Genomic DNA, 23731 nt, shown 5'->3' on the forward strand with positions numbered 1-23731 from the left:
TCTTTGTTTTATTTAAATATAGAGGCCCATGTTTTGGAGAGAACAAAGTTTTCTGGTAACTGATTCAAATATTCGATCTTATCAACCCACGGGTAACTCTTCCTTGTTACGCTATATATACACGTTCATAACGCAATTAAACCAAACCACACAATCCTATCAGCGACACTAACCTTTCCCCTAAGTCAATTTTACCTTAGAAGTTGTCTAAAATCAAGATTGAGTTTGTGTTCTTGGATGAAACCCTAACCTATTGTTCACTTTCAATTCAAATCATTTTCAAATAATTGATTTATGATTCTTGATCGAAATTGAACAATGATTAAAAGCCCTAAGTCAATTTCTATTGAGATAGGGCAATTGATCCTCAATTGGGATTGGAATCAAATTAGTATTTTATCAAATTTGGGTTTTTACAATATGTATATCAATTTATGTTTTCATCACGTAAACAAGTTGAAAGGATGGCCTGATGGCCAACACATATGTGTTAAGGTCGTGAACCGGCCTGGGGCGCGATTTTGAGTCCCCTAGGCCCGATTTTGTATGTTATTTATTTATTTTTGCTTTTAAATGCCTTAAAAACTTGTTAATAATAATAATAATAGTAATAATAATATTTATACTAATAACTAAACTAACAATATTATTATCATCATCATCATCATCATCATCATCATTTTATTTATTTAAAACCTTGTCGATCCCAAATCCGTTGTCTTTTCGTTACTTGTTTATATTCGTTAGATTATTTATATTGTTTGTAAATTTATTTATAGGCAAAATAGTCGGAAATCTTCGTGGAACTAACCAGCTCGTTTAAATCTTTTTCTCGTAAGGATCTATATTTTAAGGTGAGTAATTCACACCCCTTTTTCTGTTTTGTTTTGGGGGTAGCGTGCGTACCGCAATTATAATAGTTAGTTTTAACGGATCCCTCAACCACAATTCATATTAATGCGCTTATGTGTAATTGCTCGTTAATTGTTATATGCTTATTTGTCAAGGTGTTTATTTATTGTTATGGTGAACCTCATCCTCACCCTCATTGGTATTATCATACAATCATCCTAGTAGCTTGACTTAGTGTCATGATGAACGTATTTTATTTGTTATTATTCAATTAATTTTTGTAGTTACCGCATCCGCATTGAATTGTTATTTACAATTATAGATATTAAGAAAACTTGTTACTGCCCATCAACCGTTGTATTGACAATATATATATATATATATATATATATATATATAGCATGTTCCAGGTACATATATTAGATGAACTAAGTTGAAGCAAGTAGATGATATCTCAGGATAACAACGAACATTTATCTTGAAATTTATTTGTTTTAAGTTATGGTTTATTTGGATAATGTTTATTTAAATTTGTGATGTACTTTGGTTATTTTGAAATTAAATAATTATTTATTGTAACCATATCATTATTAATGTGTTGTGAGCTACTGTGCAATCAGTTACGCCTCGACATTCCGTCGTAGGTTGAAGTGTGACATCTGACCCATCCGCAAGTAGATGATACTGTCTCCGCAAAAACCATCTCCCACTTGATGTTTGATCATGTTTTCATCTCCCCCGTGAGTTTTCCAAAAATGTCAAAAATTGTGTTTTTTTGAAATTCATCTGACCAGACGAATTTCACGTGAATTTTGTAACACCCGGCTTTAAGCGGAATACGCCCGGGTGCAACATACAGATCACTCATATGCTCGTAACACAATTAATAGTGACAATATATTTTTATTACATAATTTCACAAGTACCCAAATACTTTGATAATGTGACCAACAACATTACATCTATGATGTATATAAAAATATACATCTTTTTAACATCAAATAATCTCTAAAAACTGCAACTTCTATCGTATAATATAGTTAAAATAACTACTTATCATGTTAAAATGTATTTTAAGGTGAATCCAAGCCTCAAACGAAGAAACGAATGAAAAGCTAAAGAAAAACAAAAGAAAACAGCAAAACATGGGGCTGTGCTTTTGGAAACACGGGGCCATGCTTCTGGTCAATTTTCAGAAAAGACAAAATAGTGAACAGCTGGACACGGGGTCGTGCTTTTGGAAGCACGGGGCCGTGTTTACCTTTCAGAAACGACAAAAACAATTAGCACATGTCACTAAAAAGCACCGGGGCGTGCCTTAGGAAGCACGGGGCCGTGATTACCTTTCAGAAACGACAAAAACAATTAGCACATGTCACTAAAAATCACGGGGGCGTGCCTCAGGAAGCACGGGGCCGTGCCTACCTTCCAGAAACGACAAAAATAATTAGCACATGTCGCTAAAAAGCACGAGGGCGTGCCTACGAAAGCACGGGGCCGTGCTTCTCACTCCAGATTGCCTATAAATAGTGGCTCATGTTGCATTCATTTGGTGTGCCTTGAAAAGAATTCTCTCCGGTTTTCACTTATAAAAACACACACTAACACTCACTTTGAAGATCTAGTGAAGAGTTTGAAGGTTTGGAGGTCATCACCACTAATCATCATCAACCATCATTATCATCATTAAGAAGAAAGATTCATCTACATTTGGTTAGATTGTTTCAAGTTTAATCATGTATTTGTTATTATCAATCATTTTAATGTTCATCGTTATGCTCATTATGAGCTAAACTCATTTTACCATCTAAAATCTATGAAGAAGCTTTGTTTTACTTGATAATTAATCAAGACATGTGATGTAGTCTAGTAAAGTACATGGTTATATTACAATTATCTTTTGATGAGAAATGTTTCACCATCTTAAATCACTAATTCAAAGTTGGTGGTTGTCAATCTCATTGGCAATCGTTCATGATCGATTCATGTTCTTGAAAGATAGAAATACTTTGATACATTATCGAAACATGGATCCTTATATTGTACTTAGAAATGATGAGATATAAGTTATGGTGTATTTTTCTTAACCTTGGTAATCCGAAAATGGCTTTGCTTAGGATATCAAATTAGTTAAAGAAACCATATGTTAACGGAATGTGTAATTATAACCTACATAAATCAACCAAGGGGAGGTTGTGTGATGAACTACAACCACTCGAAGTTGTTAGAATTAGTATTCGAGAAATTGAAGTCAATGATGATATTTCTACTTTACGAAACTACCTGTCTAACTTAAATTAGCATTATTGAGATGGTATGACGTTATATATCATCTCCTTACATCTCCTGCCTTTCTCTCTCTTGAGGTGCCGTAAAATTACCGCTCCGGCAACTATCCTATCAATCTCTGTTCATAACCGTTCTCTGAACATTCCAACCATTCCCTTCAATCCCCTCAATTGAATGCTTTGAATCAATTATCAATTATCGGTTTCAGTTAAACCCCCAATCATCAAACCAATGCCAATTGAATTGCTACCTGGGGTTATTTATACCATCATCGTATGTTAGAGTTCCTGACTTCTGTGTGTAGCCATGCCGTTGCCGACATGATTCAAGTTGTCTAATCTACGATACGTTTCAACCTAATCAATGGATTTAAGGTGATTACTATTCAACTTGGTTCTCTATTTAATCTAATCAATTATTTTAGGTGATTGTTTCAATGATTATGATTGAGACACCGTACTTTTATGACCACTGCAGACTCCTCGAAACACAATCCAGCTTTGTCTTGTTTAATTTCAGTTCAATGGATACTCAGTTCAGTTCTTTAATTGCATATTGGTTGTGATTTGTCTTAGATGAAGAAACTGGATCCTGCTAGGTTAACTATTCATGACATATTAGGTTAACATTTAAAATTGGTCATTTGAAATGTTGGGCGATGTGGTATCCCCGGACCCACATTTAGACAACTGCATATTAAAGGAGTTAGGGAGGTTATTTTTTTAGCCGGCCCTAACCCTATTGGGCCCAATTGGGTTCTAGCTTGTTTAGCAAGGGAGTAGCCCTAATATGCGGTCTATAAATAGTCTCTTGTACTTGTTATTATATATCACCAAAATAATACAAACCTAATTACCCCGTGGACGTAGGTTGTACACCGCAACCGAACCACGTAAAATTCTCGTGTTCTTTATCGCTTTGATTTCTTGTTCGTGTGTGCCTTTTGTTCCTAACAACTGGTATCAGAGCAAGGATCACACTATAAACCCCAGCCGCCAGTTGCCACCAAACCCTAATCAGAAACCCTAGCCGCCGCTACAGTACCGCCGCCGCTACAGTGTTTCCGGCGGGTGAACAGTGCGCGCTACAGTACAATCTGTCTTTTGACCAGAAGAGGTCAAACAGTTCTGATCAGTATTGCAGGTTGCTTCCGTTAGAAACTCGATAAAGATAATGACTGAGGACGGTAAGATCAGAATCGAGAAGTTTGATGGGCAGGATTTTGGATGGTGGAAGATGCAAGTCGAGGACTTGTTATGCCAGAAAGATTTGCTTCCATGTTTGAGAGGTCAAAAACCCGAGAATATGAAGGATGAAGAATGGGCCGATCTAGACAGGAAAGCCCTAGCAGTCATCAGATGCACGTTGGCTAAGAACGTTGCTTTCAATATAGTGAATGAGACCACTGCTAAGGGTTTGATGACCGCGTTGTCAAACATGTACGAGAAACCTTCCGCGTCTAATAAGGTATTCTTAATTAGACAATTGGTGAATACGCGTATGCGGGAAGGTGCGTCTGTTACCTCTCATATAAATGAGTTCAATTCTATCATATCCCGGTTATTATCTGTAGATATTAAATTTGATGATGAAGTGCAAGCTTTGCTATTATTGTCCTCGTTACCTGAAAGTTGGTCAGGAACAGTCACTGCCGTTAGTGGTTCAGCCGGAACCACCAAACTCACGTTCGAGGGTATTCGTGACTTGATCCTAGGAGAGGATATCAGGAGAAAGAATGCAGGTGAATCATCCAGTACTTTGCTAAGTACTGAGGGAAGAGGTAGAAAGAAAGATAAGAGGGTAAGTAACAGGGGAAGATCAAAATCAAGAGACAAAAAGGGGAGTTCAAAAACAAGAAACGACATAAAGTGTTGGAACTGTAATGAGAATGGTCATTTCAGAAGTCAATGTACAGAACCACCCAGAGACAAGAAAGAAGTGAATGTTGCCTCCTCAACAGCATCAGATTCTGATGATGCATTGATCTGCTGTATTGAGGATATAGTCGATTCCTGGATTATGGACTCAGGTGCGTCGTTTCATGCTATCTCAAGCTCGAGAAAGATGAAGAATTTCAGACGGGGCAATTTTGGTACTGTAAGTCTTGCTAATAACCAAATCTTGGAAATTACTGGGTTGGGAGATATTGACTTGAAAACAAGTTTTGGAACAATTTGGACATTGAAAGATGTCAGGGTAATTCCAAAATTGAAAAAAATGTTAATTTCCATTGGGCAATTAGACGACCAGGGTTATGATGTAACATTCGGGGGAGGACAATGGAAGGTCGTCAAGGGTAGCATGGTAATTGCCAAGGGAAAGAAACGGGGTACCTTGTATATGGTTGAGGTTTCTGCAGGTAGTGCTAATGCAGTAACGAGTGGACCGAGTCTATCAAAGTTGTGGCATCAACGAATCGGCCACATGAGTGAGAAGGGCATGAAGATGCTTGTCGCCAGAGGAAAGCTTCCAGATCTTAAAAGGGTTGAATCTGAATTCTGTGAACCATGTGTTTTTGGAAAAAAGAAGAGGGTATCTTTTGTGAAGACAGGGAAAGCACCTAAAGCTCAGAAATTAGAGCTTATCCATTCAGATGTTTTCGGACCAACACGTGTTGAATCCTTGGGAGGCTCGAGATTCTATGTGACTTTCATAGACGACGCCACACGCAAGGTATGGGTTTACTTTCTTAAAAATAAATTTGAAGTATTTGATGTTTTTAAGAAATGGAAAACTGCTGTTGAACTTGAATCTGATCTGAAGGTAAAGTGCTTGAAGTCAGACAATGGAGGGGAGTACATTAGCTCAGAGTTCACTAGCTTTTGTGCTGAGCATGGCATTCAGATGATAAATACAGTTCCAGGTACTCCTCAGCAAAATGGAGTCGCAGAAAGGATGAATAGAACGTTAAATGAAAGAGCCAGAAGTATGAGGATAAATGCAGGGCTCCCTAAAATGTTCTGGGCAGACGCTGTTAAAACTGCTGCCTATCTTATCAACCGAGGTCTATCAGTTCCGTTGGGTTACAAAACACCTCAAGAAGAATGGAAGGGGAAAGCGGTTAATTATGAGCACTTAAAGGTTTTTGGGTGCAGTGCATATGACCTAGATCCGAATGCTGACAAGATAGATTCAAAAGCCAAGAAGTATGTTTTCATTGGTTACGGGTCAGACAAGATGGGCTACAAGCTTTGGGACTCGAAAAGCAGAAAAGTAGTCCGCAGCAAACATGCTACATTTAATGAGGCTGAGTTGTACAAAGATGTGATAAATCCAAACTCTAGGGTTCAGAAGCAACAGGTTGAATTCAAAATTGAAAACCAGAGATCTGAACCGATCCCCGAACCGGTTCAGGAACCCGCTACAGAAACTGAAGTCGACACAGTTCCTGAGTTTGAAGCTGGTGGAAATAATGAGTCAGAAGAAACTTCTGACAGTGGGAGTTCAGAGTCTGAAGACGAGGAGATCCCACAACAGCCTGACCAGACAGAAAATTGGGTCAGGAGATCCACCAGAGTTACTAAACAGCCAGAAAGGTATAGTCCCGGTCATTCCAATCCTTCAGTTAACTATATTCTTTTGACAGAAAACGGTGAACCGAAAGCTACTCTGAAGCAGTCAAGATGAAGGATTCTCGCCAGTGGGAGAATGCTATGAAGGATGAAATGAGCTCTCTAGAAAAGAACAAGACATGGGACTTAGTCAAGCTTCCGCAGGATAAGAGAGCGTTGCAAAATAAATGGGTCTTCAGGGTCAAAGAAGAACATGATGGGTCTAAACGATATAAAGCCCGTTTAGTGGTCAAGGGTTTTCAACAAAAGAGAGGAGTTGATTATGATGAAATCTTCTCTCCCGTGGTGAAAAGGACTACCATCAGACTTGTTTTAAGTCTTGTAGCAGCAGAAGATTTACATCTAGAGCAACTAGATGTGAAAACGGCATTTCTACACGGTGATCTTGAAGAAGACATTTATATGATGCAACCTGAAGGGTTTCGGGTTGTGGGGAAAGAAAATTGGGTCTGCAAACTAAAGAAGAGCTTGTATGGTCTGAAACAGGCGCCTAGACAGTGGTACATGAAGTTTGATAATTTCATGGAGAGGTCGGGGTTTAAAAGATGCCAGATGGATCATTGTTGTTATCTGAAGAAATTCAACAACTCTTATATCATATTACTGTTGTATGTTGATGATATGTTGATTGCAGGATCTGATATGAAGGAAATAAGCAAGTTGAAGAAACAGATGTCCCAAGAGTTTGAAATGAAAGACTTGGGTGCAGCAAAACAGATACTGGGAATGAACATCACTAGAAACAAGAAGGCATGTACTCTAACACTATCCCAGGAAAAATACATAGGGAAAGTGTTAGAAAGGTTCAAGATGAATGATGAAAGAACCAAGCCTAGGAATACTCCATTGGGAAGTCATTTGAAGCTCACCAAAGATCAGTCTCCTAAAACTGAAGAAGAAAGATCGAAGATGACCAAAGTCCCATATGCATCAGCAGTCGGGAGTCTAATGTATGCAATGGTTTGCACTCGACCAGATGTTGCTCATGCCGTTGGGGTTGTTAGTCGGTTTATGTCAGATCCAGGAGAAAAACATTGGGAGGCTGTCAAATGGATACTTAGATACTTGAAGGGTACTCAGAAGATGGGGTTATGTTTCAGAAAAAAGGATGCCATACTCAGAGGTTACACAGATGCTGATCTGGGTGGTTGTAAAGGGACGTTCAAGAGCACTACCGGGTATGTTTTCACAGTGGGAGGGACAGCAGTTAGCTGGATGTCTAGACTTCAGAAAAGTGTGGCTCTGTCAACTACAGAAGCAGAATACATGGCTGTTGCAGAGGCCAGCAAAGAACTAGTTTGGTTGAAGACTTTTCTTGAAGAATTAGGAAAACAACAACCCGACTACTCATTGTACTGTGACAATGAGAGTGCAGTTAAACTTGCAAAGAATCCAGTGTATCACGGAAAGACAAAGCATATAGGGATGAGATATCACTTCGTGAGGGGGTTGATCAGTGAAGGAACAATCAGTCTGAAGAACATCCCAGGTGCTAAAAATCCAGCTGATATGTTTACCAAGTGTGTGGTGCTGGATAAGCTGAAGCTTTGCATAGCTTCAGCTGGTCTCCAGGAATAATGTTGAGGAGACAAGGGTAATTAGGATGGTTTGAAGATCAGGAGGGATTTTCATTTACAGAAGTACAGAAGAGATGGTGCATTTCTAGGTCCGAAGACACCAAGTGGGAGATTGTTGGGCGATGTGGTATCCCCGGACCCACATTTAGACAACTGCATATTAAAGGAGTTAGGGAGGTTATTTTTTTAGCCGGCCCTAACCCTATTGGGCCCAATTGGGTTCTAGCTTGTTTAGCAAGGGAGTAGCCCTAATATGCGGTCTATAAATAGTCTCTTGTACTTGTTATTATATATCACCAAAATAATACAAACCTAATTACCCCGTGGACGTAGGTTGTACACCGCAACCGAACCACGTAAAATTCTCGTGTTCTTTATCGCTTTGATTTCTTGTTCGTGTGTGCCTTTTGTTCCTAACATGAAAGTGATAACATCATATTCCGATGATGAATTCTACTAAATAATCACTTCTCAGCGTGTTTCTATAATTTTTGTTGATAATTTTTATTTGTTTTTTAGGGTTATATAGTTCTCTGAAAACTCATTTGTATGCCAAGAATCAGTTTTCTTTAAGCACCATTGTTGACTTTACTTTTGTATATGGGTTTTAAGGGTGTCAAATTATCGACATCATCACGGGGAGTACCATTTAAGTTGTTCATGAAAACAGGACTTTATAAAAATATGGTCTAACACCTTAAAGGTATCCATATATCATAGCTTGTTGCTTATTAATGTAATCAAAATGGATAAAATCTAACCGTTTTTTACATATTTCAGTAAATGTAAAACGAGATCGAAAAGGCGATATCAAAAGTTTAAACACTTTCAGATGTAGAAAGTATATGTGTATAATTATAGTTCAGCAGTATTGTTTTGAGTTTTGACTCCTCTCGAACGATCACCGGAATCGTGAGACTTCAATTGTTGATCTCCAACTATTGGCGAAGTTATAAACTTTACAAATTTCTGGTGATCAATTCACTGCTCGGTGTATTCTATTCTATAAACCATAAATGAATTTCAAATTTCTTAAGTTTATTTTAGAGTAATCGGATTTTTGCCATATTAGGTTACAATAATGTTTCTCATACTATCTAAGAAGCATAATTGGGTTTTGTAGGAATGTTTTACTTTTTGTTTGAGTCAAGGGACCACAAAATAGTCAAGGGTTTTGTAGGAATGTTTTACTCTTTATATGAAAATGGTCATTTCAATATTTCAAAGAACTATTCTCGCTTCTGAAATGAGTATTGATGGGATCAGGTAATAGTATTAATTATGATTTAATACCGCCCATAACTTTTTAGCATTTCGGTTTATTCAGCCATTGATGGAAAACACAAAGCAGAAACTCTCACAAGTTGGTCATGTATGATGTACCTTTAAGTTTATGTTGTTTACACCATTTTCTAATGTTATGTATGACTGTATGGGCTATACTTGTTTTTTTTATGTTTTTTTTATTTGTTTAGTTTTGTGTACAGGTTGCTAACATTTACAATATTCATGATGTTTCAGTCACCTGGCGCTATTAGATGTTTGATTTCATATGTGCTTTTAAATTTAATTATAGACATAGTTAGATTGACATAAATAAGAGGTATAGTGAAATAATAAGTTCTTTTAATTTTATTTTTTTTTATCCAATCCTAAATTGTGAAACCGAAGCGGAACCGAACTGTTAGAAACATAATTATGTTACTCCAAATACAATATGAATTTTTTAATATTATGTTTTGTAGCCAGTTTTCTTTTTAGGATTTTATTCTTATTTTATCCTCTGACCCGTTAGAAATAAAAACAACCCAAATACCAAATTTACAATTTTATTTTCTGATACAGCTGCAAGCATTTGGGGTTTGGTAGCCCTTCAGCTTGCAGATAAAGAAATATTGCCTTTTAATTATTCTTCATATGTAAATGAGCTTCAGATATGTATGTTTATAAATATTTTGTGGCAATTTATGTATTAATTATGTCAGTTTATTTAAATATTTTTAACTATTAATATTTAATACAGAAAAGTGCAGAGGTTTTGGTAACTGAATTATCAGACAAGAACATAAACCTCATTCCCTTGTTCAAATCTATAGAAAAAATAAATAATGCAGTCGTACAGATTAAGGATGAAATCAAGGTATTACTCGAGTTTCTGTGGCCAGGTCGGGCCTCGGCTCACTCAACTTATCGCTCAGTAGTGAAGTTTTTTCGAAAGTAAAATTTATATGTATCGAGTCCGGCCCATTAAAATTATTTGTTCAAAATTCTCCGGCCGACCTAGATTACTTGTTCAAGATCCACCACTGCATTTAAGTTATTTATTAAAATAGACATTTAAGTTGTTATTTTTTAAAATATAGAACTACAGGAAATAAAGAAAAAAAAGTTTGGACGTTCTTGCGAAAAAATCAGCCATGGAGAACGAGAGAAATAAATGACAGGTTAATGATGGCGGAGCGAGCGTTTACAGATAGAGACAGACTCTCTGGAAGACCTTGGTATAAACATATGGTACATTTTTGATCCATAACACTTTTTGACCCGTTTCACAAATAAAAAAACATAATTATGTTACTCCAAATATAATCTGAGTTTTTTAATGTTGTGTTTTGTAGCCGGTTTTCTTTTTAGGTAATTTTAATTTTATTTTATTCTCTGACTCGTTAGAAATAAAAATAATTATATTGAATACCTAGGTTTGTTTACACCTGCATAGTTGTAAATGTGGAAAATGGGATATTCATCTTCAGTTTTAGCTATTGATGCTTTGAAATGAGGAATTTTGCCAATACCCTTACAAGATTACAAGTATGGGCTGTTATAAAGTTTTTCCATTATAAAATTATGAGATGTTTAGTTTCATATGTGCTTTTAAATTTAATTATAGACATAGTTAGATTGACAAAAAATAGAGGTATAGTTAAATAATAATTTCTTTTAAATTTATTTTTTTATCCAAGCCCGAACAGTGACACCGAAGCGAAATCGAATTGTTAGAAACGATTCGGTTTTAATTCTTAATGGTTAGTTTTGGTTTTCGGTGATAAATAAATTGTTATTAACGGTTTGGTTTATGGTTTGATTTAAAAACCGTTACCGGACCATGAACGCCCCTAATTGATGGTAAGAATATGATCTGGCCGGGTACAAATTGGTATGGGTTGGGTTGATTCTCTAAACACGTAAAAATTTAAAATTTTAAAAAAGTAAAAATTCAGTTTGTCAATATAAAAGAGAAAAATAGGCAATCAAAAGATGAGTTAAAAATGGTTGAAATGAATGTTTAAAGTTTTAAAAATATTAAGTGTAAAATGGCTGTGTTATTAATTTGCTATTAACATTTGTCAACATAACGCACAATTAAAAAAACAGTATAAAAATGCAAAAAAGTTAAAATAAATAAATAATATAAGATGCTTATATTATTATTAATAGCTCAGCTTTTAGAAAATCATGTTAAGATGAGTATCTATTATTAACTAGATATTAGCATTTGTGACCAATGCAGGTGGATCAATTTTTATTTGGATAAGTAGGGGTTGGAAAAGACGTTAATTCGATCAATTCCAACGGAAAGGTGTGTTTCTTTTCTACTACCTGTAATTGTTTATATTATTAATTTGCGGCCCAGTTTGTTATAGTTTACTTATTTACCCTTTTATAGGTGGTTCATATTCTTGAATTTGTGACATTTTTAAGATTTGCATCTTATTGAATACATGGAATTAAAAAAACCCTTCGTTGGGTGTGCCCGTCTTTATTATTAAGTGAGGGGAGAGGAATGGAGGATTTCCTGATACAATTTGTGTTTCCAACCCATAAAATTGCCTGATAATTGGTCGGTTTCGGTAATACTATTTGGTTTTAAGTTGATTTGATGCAACAAGCCCCCCCCCCCTCCTTTTTTTAACGTGAAATTTCACAATTTCTCTCTATTTATATAATATATTTTTTTTGTTATAATTTTCTTGTGTCACAAATTTTGGAGCATGGTCCGGATTCCTCTTTTCTAAGAACCGTAAACATGTGTGATTTTGTAATCCCCAAATCTGTAAATACACACTTATCTTTAAAGTTCATATTGCAGGTTGCCGAAATCCTTAGGGACCTGTCTTCGTGATTGTCCTGTTGTTGAGAGCGCAAAGTGCTCACAACAGAATCAATGAAACTACTAAGCAGCTTTATTTATGCATGAGTATAGTCCTCACTATACTTAATTGTTGGATATTGGAGATTAGTTATACTAATTTATAATTTGTACCTAATGTATCAAAAACCATTGTTTGTTTCTTTTATATATTCATGAGTATTTATGTACAAAAACATTTTTAAGGTTTAAAAGCAAGAAGAAGAAAACATACAGGCACAACATTAGGATACATAATTTGTTTAATTAGCTTTTTAGCACTTAGAGAACTATAAAGGTCCACTATAACTAGCTTGAGGTCTGGAAAGAATGATGTTAGTATTATAAATATATACTTCATTTGCCCATAATATGCCATCATTTCAAAGTATATACTTTCAAATGCTTGAAAAGTATCAATTATAGGTTGAGGCCCCTGACATCTACCGTTTGCCATCATTCACACCAAACCTGTTAAAAAATAACATAATGAATATAAAATGTTTAAAACTAAAGTTTACTTGCAATACACAACAAAACGAATCTAACACCATGGCAACATGTACGCTTTTATTTCGAGTGTCAGTCACTTATAAATTTATGTGGAATGTGAAAACGTATCAAGTAATTTATGTCTCGTATTTTTCTATACTCTTTATAATGTAGTATTATGACGTGTAACATATGCATTGATAGCATTTTGATTATTTTGTAGTCGCTGTAAGGCACAGGCTCTTCTACTACTCATTAGATCCAATTCTAATCACAATTTTTTTTATTCAACTATATTAATCATTTGTTCATCTACACAACCCATGAGTCTAATCAAATTCCATCAAATGCATGTCCCGCCCCCATCACATCGCGCTAAACAATTACCGATTGAATCCTCGTTGCATGACCCCTGCATCGCAAACCAAACTCGTACCAACCGTATTGCGTCCCCGCCGCAACGCGCGGGCACACCTACTAGTATATAAGTATTTATATTTTATAAAAAGTTAAAAATTAACCCTAAAATGACTAAAACCTCCGATTAAAGCAAAACAACGATTCGTTATTAGAAACCTTTGTGTCCACGGATCGATACTTGGTTCTTACCAATACTATTCTACATATACAATATGTACACTTGCCTATTTTGTGTGTGTTTATTTTTTGTAGAAATCACTTTTATAAATTTAAAACACGATCTTGTGCAAAAGCTAAATCATCCCATCTATCACATTTTATACAAGCTACACAGCACACATCAATCTAAATGACACAAATATTATTCATTGAAATAATCCCAAGGTATAACAAGTTTTCTTGTCTTGAAACTTCATCGTATCAACCTGCAGCACGTTTAATATAATATATTTTGTCCACAACTCGTGTTGGTGAGTTTTCATAAGTTTTTGCGTATATAAATATATAAAAAAAAGCGCGATTCAAAGATCATCATGCAATAAATATTCAAACATAATGTAAATGAAATCAAATAGTTTCGTCCTCCTGTTCATTTAACAGAAGCCGTAGAATTCGGGGAAATGCGAACCACCTTACGTAAACAACCGTAGTCGTAACGTTAGACGACGTAGGCACGTCCTGTCAGACCTCCACTCTGTGTATGTGTTTGCGTTGACGTAACTTCCACCATAAAATCAGTAAACACGTTGCACATAATTCACGTATAATCATTAACAATGTGCGAGAATAATATTAACACGAACGATAAATGTGAATCGATTTGTAAACAAGCGCATAACTAACGAGGTAAAATTCGTGACGTGCTATACCCCAAAGAAAGATTATTTCCATAAATTTGAAAAGGTTATTGATATTCAATTCATGGTTTGCTAACAACCTAAAACAATGGTGAACCAACACCTTGTCAGTTGATATTATAAACTTTCCATGGCCAACCAACACTTTTTTATGAAAACTTATTTCCAAGTTAAGTTCAGTTGATATTTTAAAATATGGCCCGTCTTAAATTCGTTAATTCATTCAATAGCATCAAGAATCCGACTCCGTTACTGTTGGTGCCTTCGTTGGCACATTTCGTGTAAAGGTATCTCACTTTTCATTTTAAGTTACTCACTTTCCTTTGTTATACAACAACAATAAGGAGTTAGACACATTTATTACTACATTTCTTTTTGTATTTATTTTAATAGGATGTTATCTCGGTGACTGATGCCAATCTTAAAGCAGTGGAAAAAAGCACCGGAAAAAGCATCGCATACAACATTGAGAAGACAATACCGACCTATTCAACTCCCAATTTAAAAAGGAATCTTACTGATGTGTATGATGTGGATCATCCCCAACTCAGTCTACAACCAAATGTCATTCGGTGACAACTGTCGATGATAAAGAAAATGTCAAGCCCGCTCTTGATTCCCAAAATGGAAAAATAAAAAAAATCACCACATTTAAACACTTTTTAGAACATTTTTTATTTATTTTTTTTTTTTTGTGTGCTTTGAATTTTGAGTACGTGTCCACGTTTGGGTTTTTCTTTTTTATGCACTTACTGTTTGAAATTTGCAAATCTTAGGGTTTATGTTTTAATAATAGTATTTTTATAATTGTTATGGTTTATGATTTTATAATGTCTTACTACTTAGCATTGCTTATGTTCCAATAACGTGGATTAGAATTTATAACTTTACAATAACTAGAAACACTTCATAAATGCAAAAAGAGTTATCTTATTTTCCAAAATAAGTTAAATAATTAAAAGATGCGTTACACCTACTATTGCAAATTACTTATAATTTATTTAATTTTAATTTTTTTCTTTTATAGTCGGAAATTCAACAAGACCTTTTGATAACATTACCAATGGTATTAATTTTATACTATGTTTTATTATGATTACTTTATATCTTTGAATGCAACATAAAAATAATTTAAATCCGAATACAAAAATTATGATCTACACTTCAAAATAACATAATTGGGTAATCAGTTTTACGTTTAATAAATTTAAACTTGACTTTTGTATTTCTTTAGCTGCAATAAACTCACGAAGGCCTTTTGTTGACATTACCAACAGTTAGTAACATATCTTTTACATTACAGTTTATTCTAATCGCTATTGATTATCAACATACCATTTAATTTTTTATGTAAATACAAATATATAGGCAATGTATTGGGTATTTCCAACGCTTACCATGCGCGAAAGGTTCAAAAGCTCAATTTAGAAAAGAAGAAAAGAAACCGTATCTCACCACCATCAAGCATTCAAGCAACAAGTCTACGCCAGTCTTCTGCATATGTCGCACAAATATACAAGGGTAAGAATTATTCCCTTAAAATTCATTCATCACTTATAATCTAAGTAAAACTAAGTAGTCTTTTTTTTATTTAATCGAATTCTAGGTATTCAATTGATGTTTTCTGTCTCACAAGATAATCGTAGATTGAGGAAGCATTAATGGATATGAAAAGGGGTAAAAACATATCAACCACATCTAATATTCAGTCTTCAAGTAGTAGTCAATCTTCTCTAACGACACAACAATCAAATCAACAACCTGAAGTACTTGTCGTTGACATATTTTCGGGTGTGTCTAAAGGTTGTTAAGCAAGTATTACTTACTTTATTCCTTATATATTTAATTTATTACATTATTTTATTAACTTTATAAAATTATAATCAGATTACTTGGATCATGGTGATCAAAATGTTGTGTGTGTTATATGTCATGCAAAACTTTGGAAAGATGAAGCGAAAATGGGACAAAACAAAAAAACAAAAGGAAGTTACTCGCTATGTTGCCGTTATGGGAAGGTCGAATTACCAGAATATATATCATCCAACCATGGATATGAAAACCTATTTCGAGGCATTCACGCAACAAGAAAATATTTTTTTGAAAAACATCAGACGTTACAGCTCGATGTTTTCTTTTACTTCAGTGCGATGTAAAATTGATACAACCATTAATCGAGGAAAAGTCCATTTGTGTTCAGGTTGAGTGGTCAAAATTATCATTCGATTGGAAGCCTTCAACCTGAACCTGGATGCAAACCAAAGGTTTCACAGCTGTACATATATGACACCGATAACGAGCTTACAAACCAACAACAAATATTTGGGTATGTAATCACATTTAAAAGTATACAACAAAATATCTTTCTTTCAGTACCACATCACTTTGTCATGCATGCGATAATACATCCGTTTGTTATGTACTCATATTTACTTATTTCATGTTTTTTACAGTAACTCTAAGAATATGTCAAATGATGCTGCAAATGCAATGGATCTTCAAATTATTCAAAGTTTGAAAGAAATGTTAGATTCACAAAATGTTTTAGTTAAGACATATAGAATGACAAGAGATTCTTTGAAAGAAAACCCTCATATTGATTTGAAATTACGTCTTATTGCAAACCTACAAAACGATGGAAGAGCTTACAATCTACCAACAACATCTGAAGTTAAAGCTATAATTGTAGGAGATATTTCCGACTCCCTTCAGCCTCGTGATGTTCTTGTAACTACTATGAGCGAGAAAATAATACCTATAAGTGAACTTCATCCTTCATATGTCTCTTTTCAATATCCAGTCATATTTACTAATGGTGAAGATGGCTACCGATTTGAGATATATCATAAAGGTGTTAACGAGGGTGGTGACAACAAACGACCTTTTACTACAATGAGGAAATGGTTTGCCTTTAGGATTCAAGATAGGCTCAATCAGTTCTCAATTCTTTTAAACTCCAGGAGGTTATTACTACAAGTTTTAGCTGACGCGTATGCAATGATCGAAAGCTAAAGGCTTTTTTTTATACGTAGTCAACAAACAAAACTAAGATCATCAACATATGAGAACCTCATGAATCTAATAGATAAGGGAACATCAAGTGTTTCAAAAGTGGACGTACCGTGATATTACCTTCGTCGTTTACAGGAGGTGCTCGGCATATGACTCAAAACTACCTGAATGCTATGACACTTTGCAAATGGTTTGGATACCCTATTTTTTTTATAACAATCACATGCAATCCAAAGTGGCCTCAAGTGACAAGATTTCTTAAAGACACCTCAGAAGATAGGCCTGACATCTTGTGCATATTGTTTAAAATCAAGCTTGACTTACTCTTAAAAGACTTGAAGGATAAAGCGGTCCTTGACAAAGTACAAGAAGGTATAAGTACTTTACATATGTTTCTTTCATCGTATTTTATAATATAAGATTATTAAGGTTTTGATAGAAACATATAACTTAAACCCATTTATATTTTTATTTATAAACAAAACTTATTTATACAGTTGTTTATACAATTGAATTTCAAAAGCGTGGTTTGCCTCATGCCCACATGTGCTTAATTATGCATGCCGATCATAAGCTTCCCGATGTAGAACACGCTTATCCTTTTATTTCTGTAGATTCCTGATAAGAATGAAGACCATGAATTATATAACGTTGTAAGTGATTTGATGATTCACGGTCCATGTGGTATCCATAATCCGACCTGCTCGTACATGTTTGACAACAAATGTTCAAAAGGTTTTCCAAAGAACTTTCGTGAGCAACATCTGTCGATTCACAAGGTTATACCTTGTATAGAAGACGCGATTTTGGTCAATTTGCTCAAAAAGGAGACATTCAATTATATAACAAAAGTGTGCCCCCCAGTCCCCCCCCTACAAAAATACCTATTAAAACGATATCATGAACACATTAATGTTGAATGGTGCAATCATGCATCATCAAAGTATTTGTTTAAATACATCAACAAAGGACCTGATCGAGCTAATGTTTATTTTCCAAAAATGACACACAAGCAAACGTGGAACAACCGGAAGTCGATGAGATTAGACAATTTTATGATTGTCGGTATTTATCTGCTTCTGAGGCAGCCTGGCATATTTTCGGGCTATGATGTCCATTACAGAATGCCTTTTGTTACCTGACTACCTTTCCATCTTCCAAGGCAACAACATGTAGTTTATGGTGCGGACGATGATATTGATAATGTCTTGGACAAAGTTGAACGCGTCTCCTCTTCCATGTTTACTGCTTGGATGAAGTGCAACCAAAAGTATGCTAACGCGCGCAAATTGACTTATGTTTAATTACCTACTGAATTTGTTTGGCATGCTCAACCCCGTCGTTGGGAACCAAGAAAATCGGGGTTTTCCATAGGAAGAATTCATGCCGTGTTTCCTGCTGCTGGGGAAGCGTACTTCTTACGAATTCTTTTGAACAGAGTTAAAGGTCCAAAATCGTTCGAAGAAATCCGTACCGTTAACGGTCATCTTCAACCTTCATTTAGATACGCGTGTTACTCTCTTGGATTGTTAGAATACGATCAAGAATACATTGAGGCAATTAAAGAGGCAATCCATTCATAGTTGGGTCACGGAGTTCGCACGTTGTTCGCTACAATGTTGTCAACTGACAGCCTTTCTAGACTCGAGCATGTCAGGATAAATACTTGGAAATGGCTTTCTGATGGCATTCTTTACAACCAACGACGTCTTTTAAAGTCACCATGTATCAACATTTTGGAATTTACAATCTTTATATTTATATATATAGTGATTAATATTACCAAATTAATTTTTTATTCAATTTTCATAGAGTTATCGCTAACTGAAGATCAAATCAAAAACCTCACTTTATTTGAGATTGAAAAAATCTTGCTGCGCAACAACTCAAGCTTAAGAAAATATCAAACCACGCCTTTTCCCGATGCCGAGTATATATCTATTGCATCTAATAGTTTGATTCAAAAAAGAGTTGTCATACGATCAAACTTGCTAAAAGTAGAGTTCCAAACTCTATTTAATTCAATTACTCATGAGAAAAAAATGTTTTTTATCGTATAATAACGTATTTATTGAATACGTTATCAACTACCATAAGATCAAAAGGCGAAATCATCCTAAATGTTGCTTCAAGTGGATTTGATTTGTTATTGTTAACCGGAGGTCGCATAGCATATTCCAGGTTTCATATTATACTAAATCTGAATGAGGATTCTACTTGCTACACGGATCCAGGCACATACGAGGCACAATTATTAGAAAAAAACCAAATTAATAATTTGGGATGAAGCTCCAATGGCTCACAAACATGGCTTTCAAGCTCTTGACATGCCTTTAAAAGATGTTTTATCTTCTAATTTGCTATTTGGAGGAAAAGTTGTTGTATTTGGAGGAGACTTTTGAAAAATCCTACCTGTATTTCAAAAGGGCACTAGACAAGACATAGTAAACACCTCTATGTTCTTCTTACATTTGGAGTGAATGCAATGTTTGAGATTAACTAAAAGCTTAATGTTAACTATGGGTAGGCCATCAACAGATGTTGAAGAAACCATATTATTTGCGAAATGGCTTTTAGATATAGGTGAAGGTAATGTTGGCGATCCTAATGATGGTGTTGCAACAATAGATATTCCTGACGATATGCTTATAAAAGATTCTGTTGATCCTATATCAAAACTTTTTGACTTTGTATATACGGATATTCTACAGAATTACTAGAACCAACATTACTTTCAGGATAGAGCAATACTTGCATCAACAAACGAAATTGTTGATGAGATTAATGATAGTTTGCTCAAGTTTTTCCATGTGATGAAGTCGAGTACTTAAGTTCAGATACCATATGTATTTAAGAATACATCAATGACTCTGTAGATACAACTTTATACTAGCCTAAACTGCTTAATGGTCTAAGAGTATATGGACTACCAAACTACAAGCTTGTGCTAGAATTTGGTGTTACTGTTATGCTCTTTAGAAATCTTAACCAGAAAGAAGGCTTATGTAACGGTACTCGACTACATATTATATCTTTAGGTACTTGTTTAGTTGAAGCCAAAATTATTTCTCCAACAAACATTGGTCATAGAGTACATGGACTACCAAACTACAAGCTTATGCTAGAAGATGGTGTTCCTGTTATGCTCCTTAGAAATCTTAAACAGAAAGAAGGCTTATGTAACGGTACTCGACTACATATTATATCTTTAGGTACTTGTTTAGTTGAAGCCAAAATTATTTCTTGAACAAACATTGGTCATAGAGTTTTGATCCATAGATCGCCACTTACTCCATCAGACAACAAAATAACATACAAATTTCAAAGACAACAATTTACCCTTGCAGTATGTTTCGCGATGACGATAAACAAAAGCCAATGTCAATCATTATCTAGGGTTGGTTTGTACTTAAAAGAACCTGTGTTCTCACATGGATAACTATACGTCGCCTTGTCAAGAGTTACAAGTAGGCGTGGACTAAAGATTTTGATTTTTGATAAACAAAGTAATCTGACCGATACAACCACAAATGTTGTATACAAAGAAATTTTTTCTTATTGTTAAAATATTTAGGTAATATTTCTTTTGTAATTCCTGTAATTTTAATGTAAGTTGTAATTGTATTAACAATATATGATAATTATGTTATTGATTGTATTTGCTTAATGTTTAAATATTATAATTTTCATTAATTTCCGTGTAATACACGAGTCTCAAACTAGTAATTTTATATATGTAATTTTGGTTTTGGGGTTTGATAAATATACATTTAATGAAGTCTACACACATGATATATGCAATTGCGCCTAGTAATCTTGAAACACGAGTTTTTATTTAACATTACGAGACATATCGATATGAGATCATAGCTACACACAAATTATTTAGAAACTTTTAAAAAATTGATGTGCAATTTTAAATCCTATTAATTTGTTGCCAAATTGAATGGATTTCTATTTGAGTCGAACAATTTGGTTTTATGTGTTGGTATTAACATTGAATGTAGTTCCAACGAACTGAAATGGTTGGATATGTATATCTATAACTATATTACATATATATATATATATAAAACATATTGAATGGATAATTTGGTAATTTAACCCTACTGCCAGCAGGAGACACCGTTAAATTAATGGCTCCGGCTGATGTTGCCTCCATTCAGTCCCCAGCCGGCCAACACTATTTACTACGACATTTAGTGGGTGGTTTAATTTTAAGATGCAAATGAAAGTTGAGACGCTCCCTATTGTTTTCATTTGTAATCACGTCACAAACCCTAGCTCTACTTATTTCTACCCGCAGCAATCCGTTCATCTCCAGTTGATATCGCTTTCATCTTCTTCCTTCTGTCTATTGGCATCGTGTTCATCATCATCCACGTATATATTCAAGGCTCCGTTTTTTCCTAGCCCTAAGTGGTGTTGCGGAGACGAAACAAGGCTTTTGAAAGAATTAAGTTACTGCATACGGAAGGGTTATGCTTCTGAATTTCAGTATATTTGTTTGTTAGTTTTAGATGATTTGATTATCCTGTTCTCTTGATCATATGTTACTACCTTCATTTGATTATTTGCATGCCAAAGAGATTGAACTTGAAGAGTATAATTTAGAGATCTCAATTGTCACAGGGTATCATGGGAATCTTGATTGAGCTACCAATGATTAGAGTGATTATTCCATATATGTGATTTGTTATGGAGTTGATTTGTCACTGTCACATATTAGATTTGTTGGTATAAGTAGTAGATATTATCATCTCTTGAAATTTGTAGATATTATTTTTCTGGATCTACAAAATTTATGCTTATTTGATATTTTTAAGTTCCTGCAACATGTTATGTTTAATTTTTGTAATTTCCTTTTCTTCATTGCACAAAAGAGTTGCTCAATTTACATGCAAGTGTGAAAGGCGCATTGGCATAGCCAAGGAAATATATAGATTGTTAGTAATTTTTGTGTCTTCAGAGCACTTACTTAATTGGGATTCACTTAAAGACTAATCTGATTTCTGGCACTGACCACGAGATTTCCAAGGGACAGCAGCGGCGCCCTTGATGAAGTCTTGCTGCCTCGTTGAGCGAGTGGCATCCATGGTTAGTGGACGTAATGGTAGGAAACTGATCCATTGATCGGAATTGAGTGATTGGCAGTAACTAGCGATCAATAGTGATTGTGTAGGAACTTGTGTTAGTGCTAACAACCAACTTTGAGTAATAACTAAGAACCATCAACAGCAACTAAGTTGCCACTCACAATAACAAATTAAGAAAATTAACTACCGACTATTATAATTGCCAAACTGACACCGTTTCATAAAGCATTGTGTTGTTTCGACAGCATGTTGCGTTAATTCTATCCTAATCATTTGTTTTCAATCAGGGTAGGCCGCCGGTGGATCTCAAGGCTTCTTGCCCTCGGTCTTTATGCCATGTTATTAATGCCCGACTTCCTCCAAGGTGCGTTTGTAACCAAACACTTTTCTTTGTGAAATATTTACACAAATTTTCACTTAAACATTAGATTTCAGTATTAAAGTCGGTTCTATTTATCATTTTTTGGTCCTTTTGGAAGGAGGATTTAATTTGTCTTTCTTTTAGCAGTTCTATATCAATATTTTACTTCTAGCCAAATTCGGAGGAGCATAGTTTACGGAGATAAGCCTAGAAACAGGTAATGCTAATTTGTTTATTCGAGACACATAGACAAGTACATAACTCATATTTTTCTATTATCAATTTATCATATTAATTTATGACTGCAAATTTTTCAGGTTAGATTTATACCTACCCAAAAACATAAATAGTCCAAAGCCAGTTATTATATTTGTGACCGGTGGCGCATGGATCATAGGGTAAGAAAAACTACATGATCTTTATATTCTTATATATGCAATTTCACTAATAATATTGCTTATTTCATAGATATAAAGGATGGGGTTCTCTTTTAGGATTTCATTTATCAGAAAGAGATATAATCGTTGCATACCTCGATTACCGGTGAGTCGGTGACCAACTTTATCAAACCACAATTCTCATTATTTTTTTCTAATTTCATAAATGATAAAATCTTTTATGCGGAAATTTTCCACAGGGTACAATTAGTGATATGGTTGATATGCGGAAGATGTTTCTTGAGGAATATCATATGTATGCAATAATATAGCTAAATATGGAGGCGATCCAAATAGGTAAACCAACTATCAGTCTATCCTACATGGCATCATGCTGACTTTGACATAATGTTGACTTTTAGTTTGACTTTTTTGAGGAAGGATATACCTAATGGGCCGGTCTGCTGGTGCACATATATCTTCTTGTGCACTTATAAATCAGGCGATCAAGAAATCAAAAGGCGAGCGTGTTTGTTGACGTGCGTCTCAAATAAACGTGTATTTTGGTTTATCCGGTGGGTACAACTTAACCATCTTGGTTGACCATTTCGACCGTCGAGGACTTTGTCGGTCTATATTTCTAAGGTATGCGTTTTAAAATAAAGTATATGTTGTAAAATTTGTTTCTAACATATTA

At 34.8% G+C, this 23731-nt stretch overlaps 1 protein-coding gene and 2 long non-coding RNA genes across 3 annotated transcripts; all 3 read left to right on the plus strand.

Moving 5' to 3' along the window:
* Positions 1-3475: 3475 nt before the first annotated feature.
* LOC143630532 (uncharacterized) lies at positions 3476-11202 on the plus strand. Its single transcript, XR_013153183.1, has 3 exons — positions 3476-3515; positions 10136-10430; positions 10654-11202. It is a non-coding gene; the product is annotated as an uncharacterized LOC143630532 (long non-coding RNA).
* An 8517-nt stretch (positions 11203-19719) lies between these two features.
* Positions 19720-20447, plus strand: LOC143630520 (uncharacterized). The gene is made up of 3 exons (XM_077099512.1): positions 19720-19890; positions 19939-20010; positions 20094-20447. Exons 1-3 carry the CDS (start codon positions 19720-19722, stop codon positions 20445-20447), a joined length of 597 nt encoding a protein of 198 aa, XP_076955627.1.
* A 2104-nt stretch (positions 20448-22551) lies between these two features.
* LOC143630534 (uncharacterized) lies at positions 22552-23201 on the plus strand. Its single transcript, XR_013153185.1, has 4 exons — positions 22552-22660; positions 22805-22874; positions 22975-23055; positions 23126-23201. It is a non-coding gene; the product is annotated as an uncharacterized LOC143630534 (long non-coding RNA).
* The last annotated feature ends 530 nt before the right edge of the window (positions 23202-23731 follow it).

Source organism: Bidens hawaiensis, unplaced genomic scaffold, assembly GCF_021521415.1.
Source record: "Bidens hawaiensis isolate Kalapana, Puna unplaced genomic scaffold, B.hawaiensis_p1.1 tig00005681_1, whole genome shotgun sequence".
Taxonomy (NCBI): Eukaryota; Viridiplantae; Streptophyta; class Magnoliopsida; order Asterales; family Asteraceae; genus Bidens; species Bidens hawaiensis.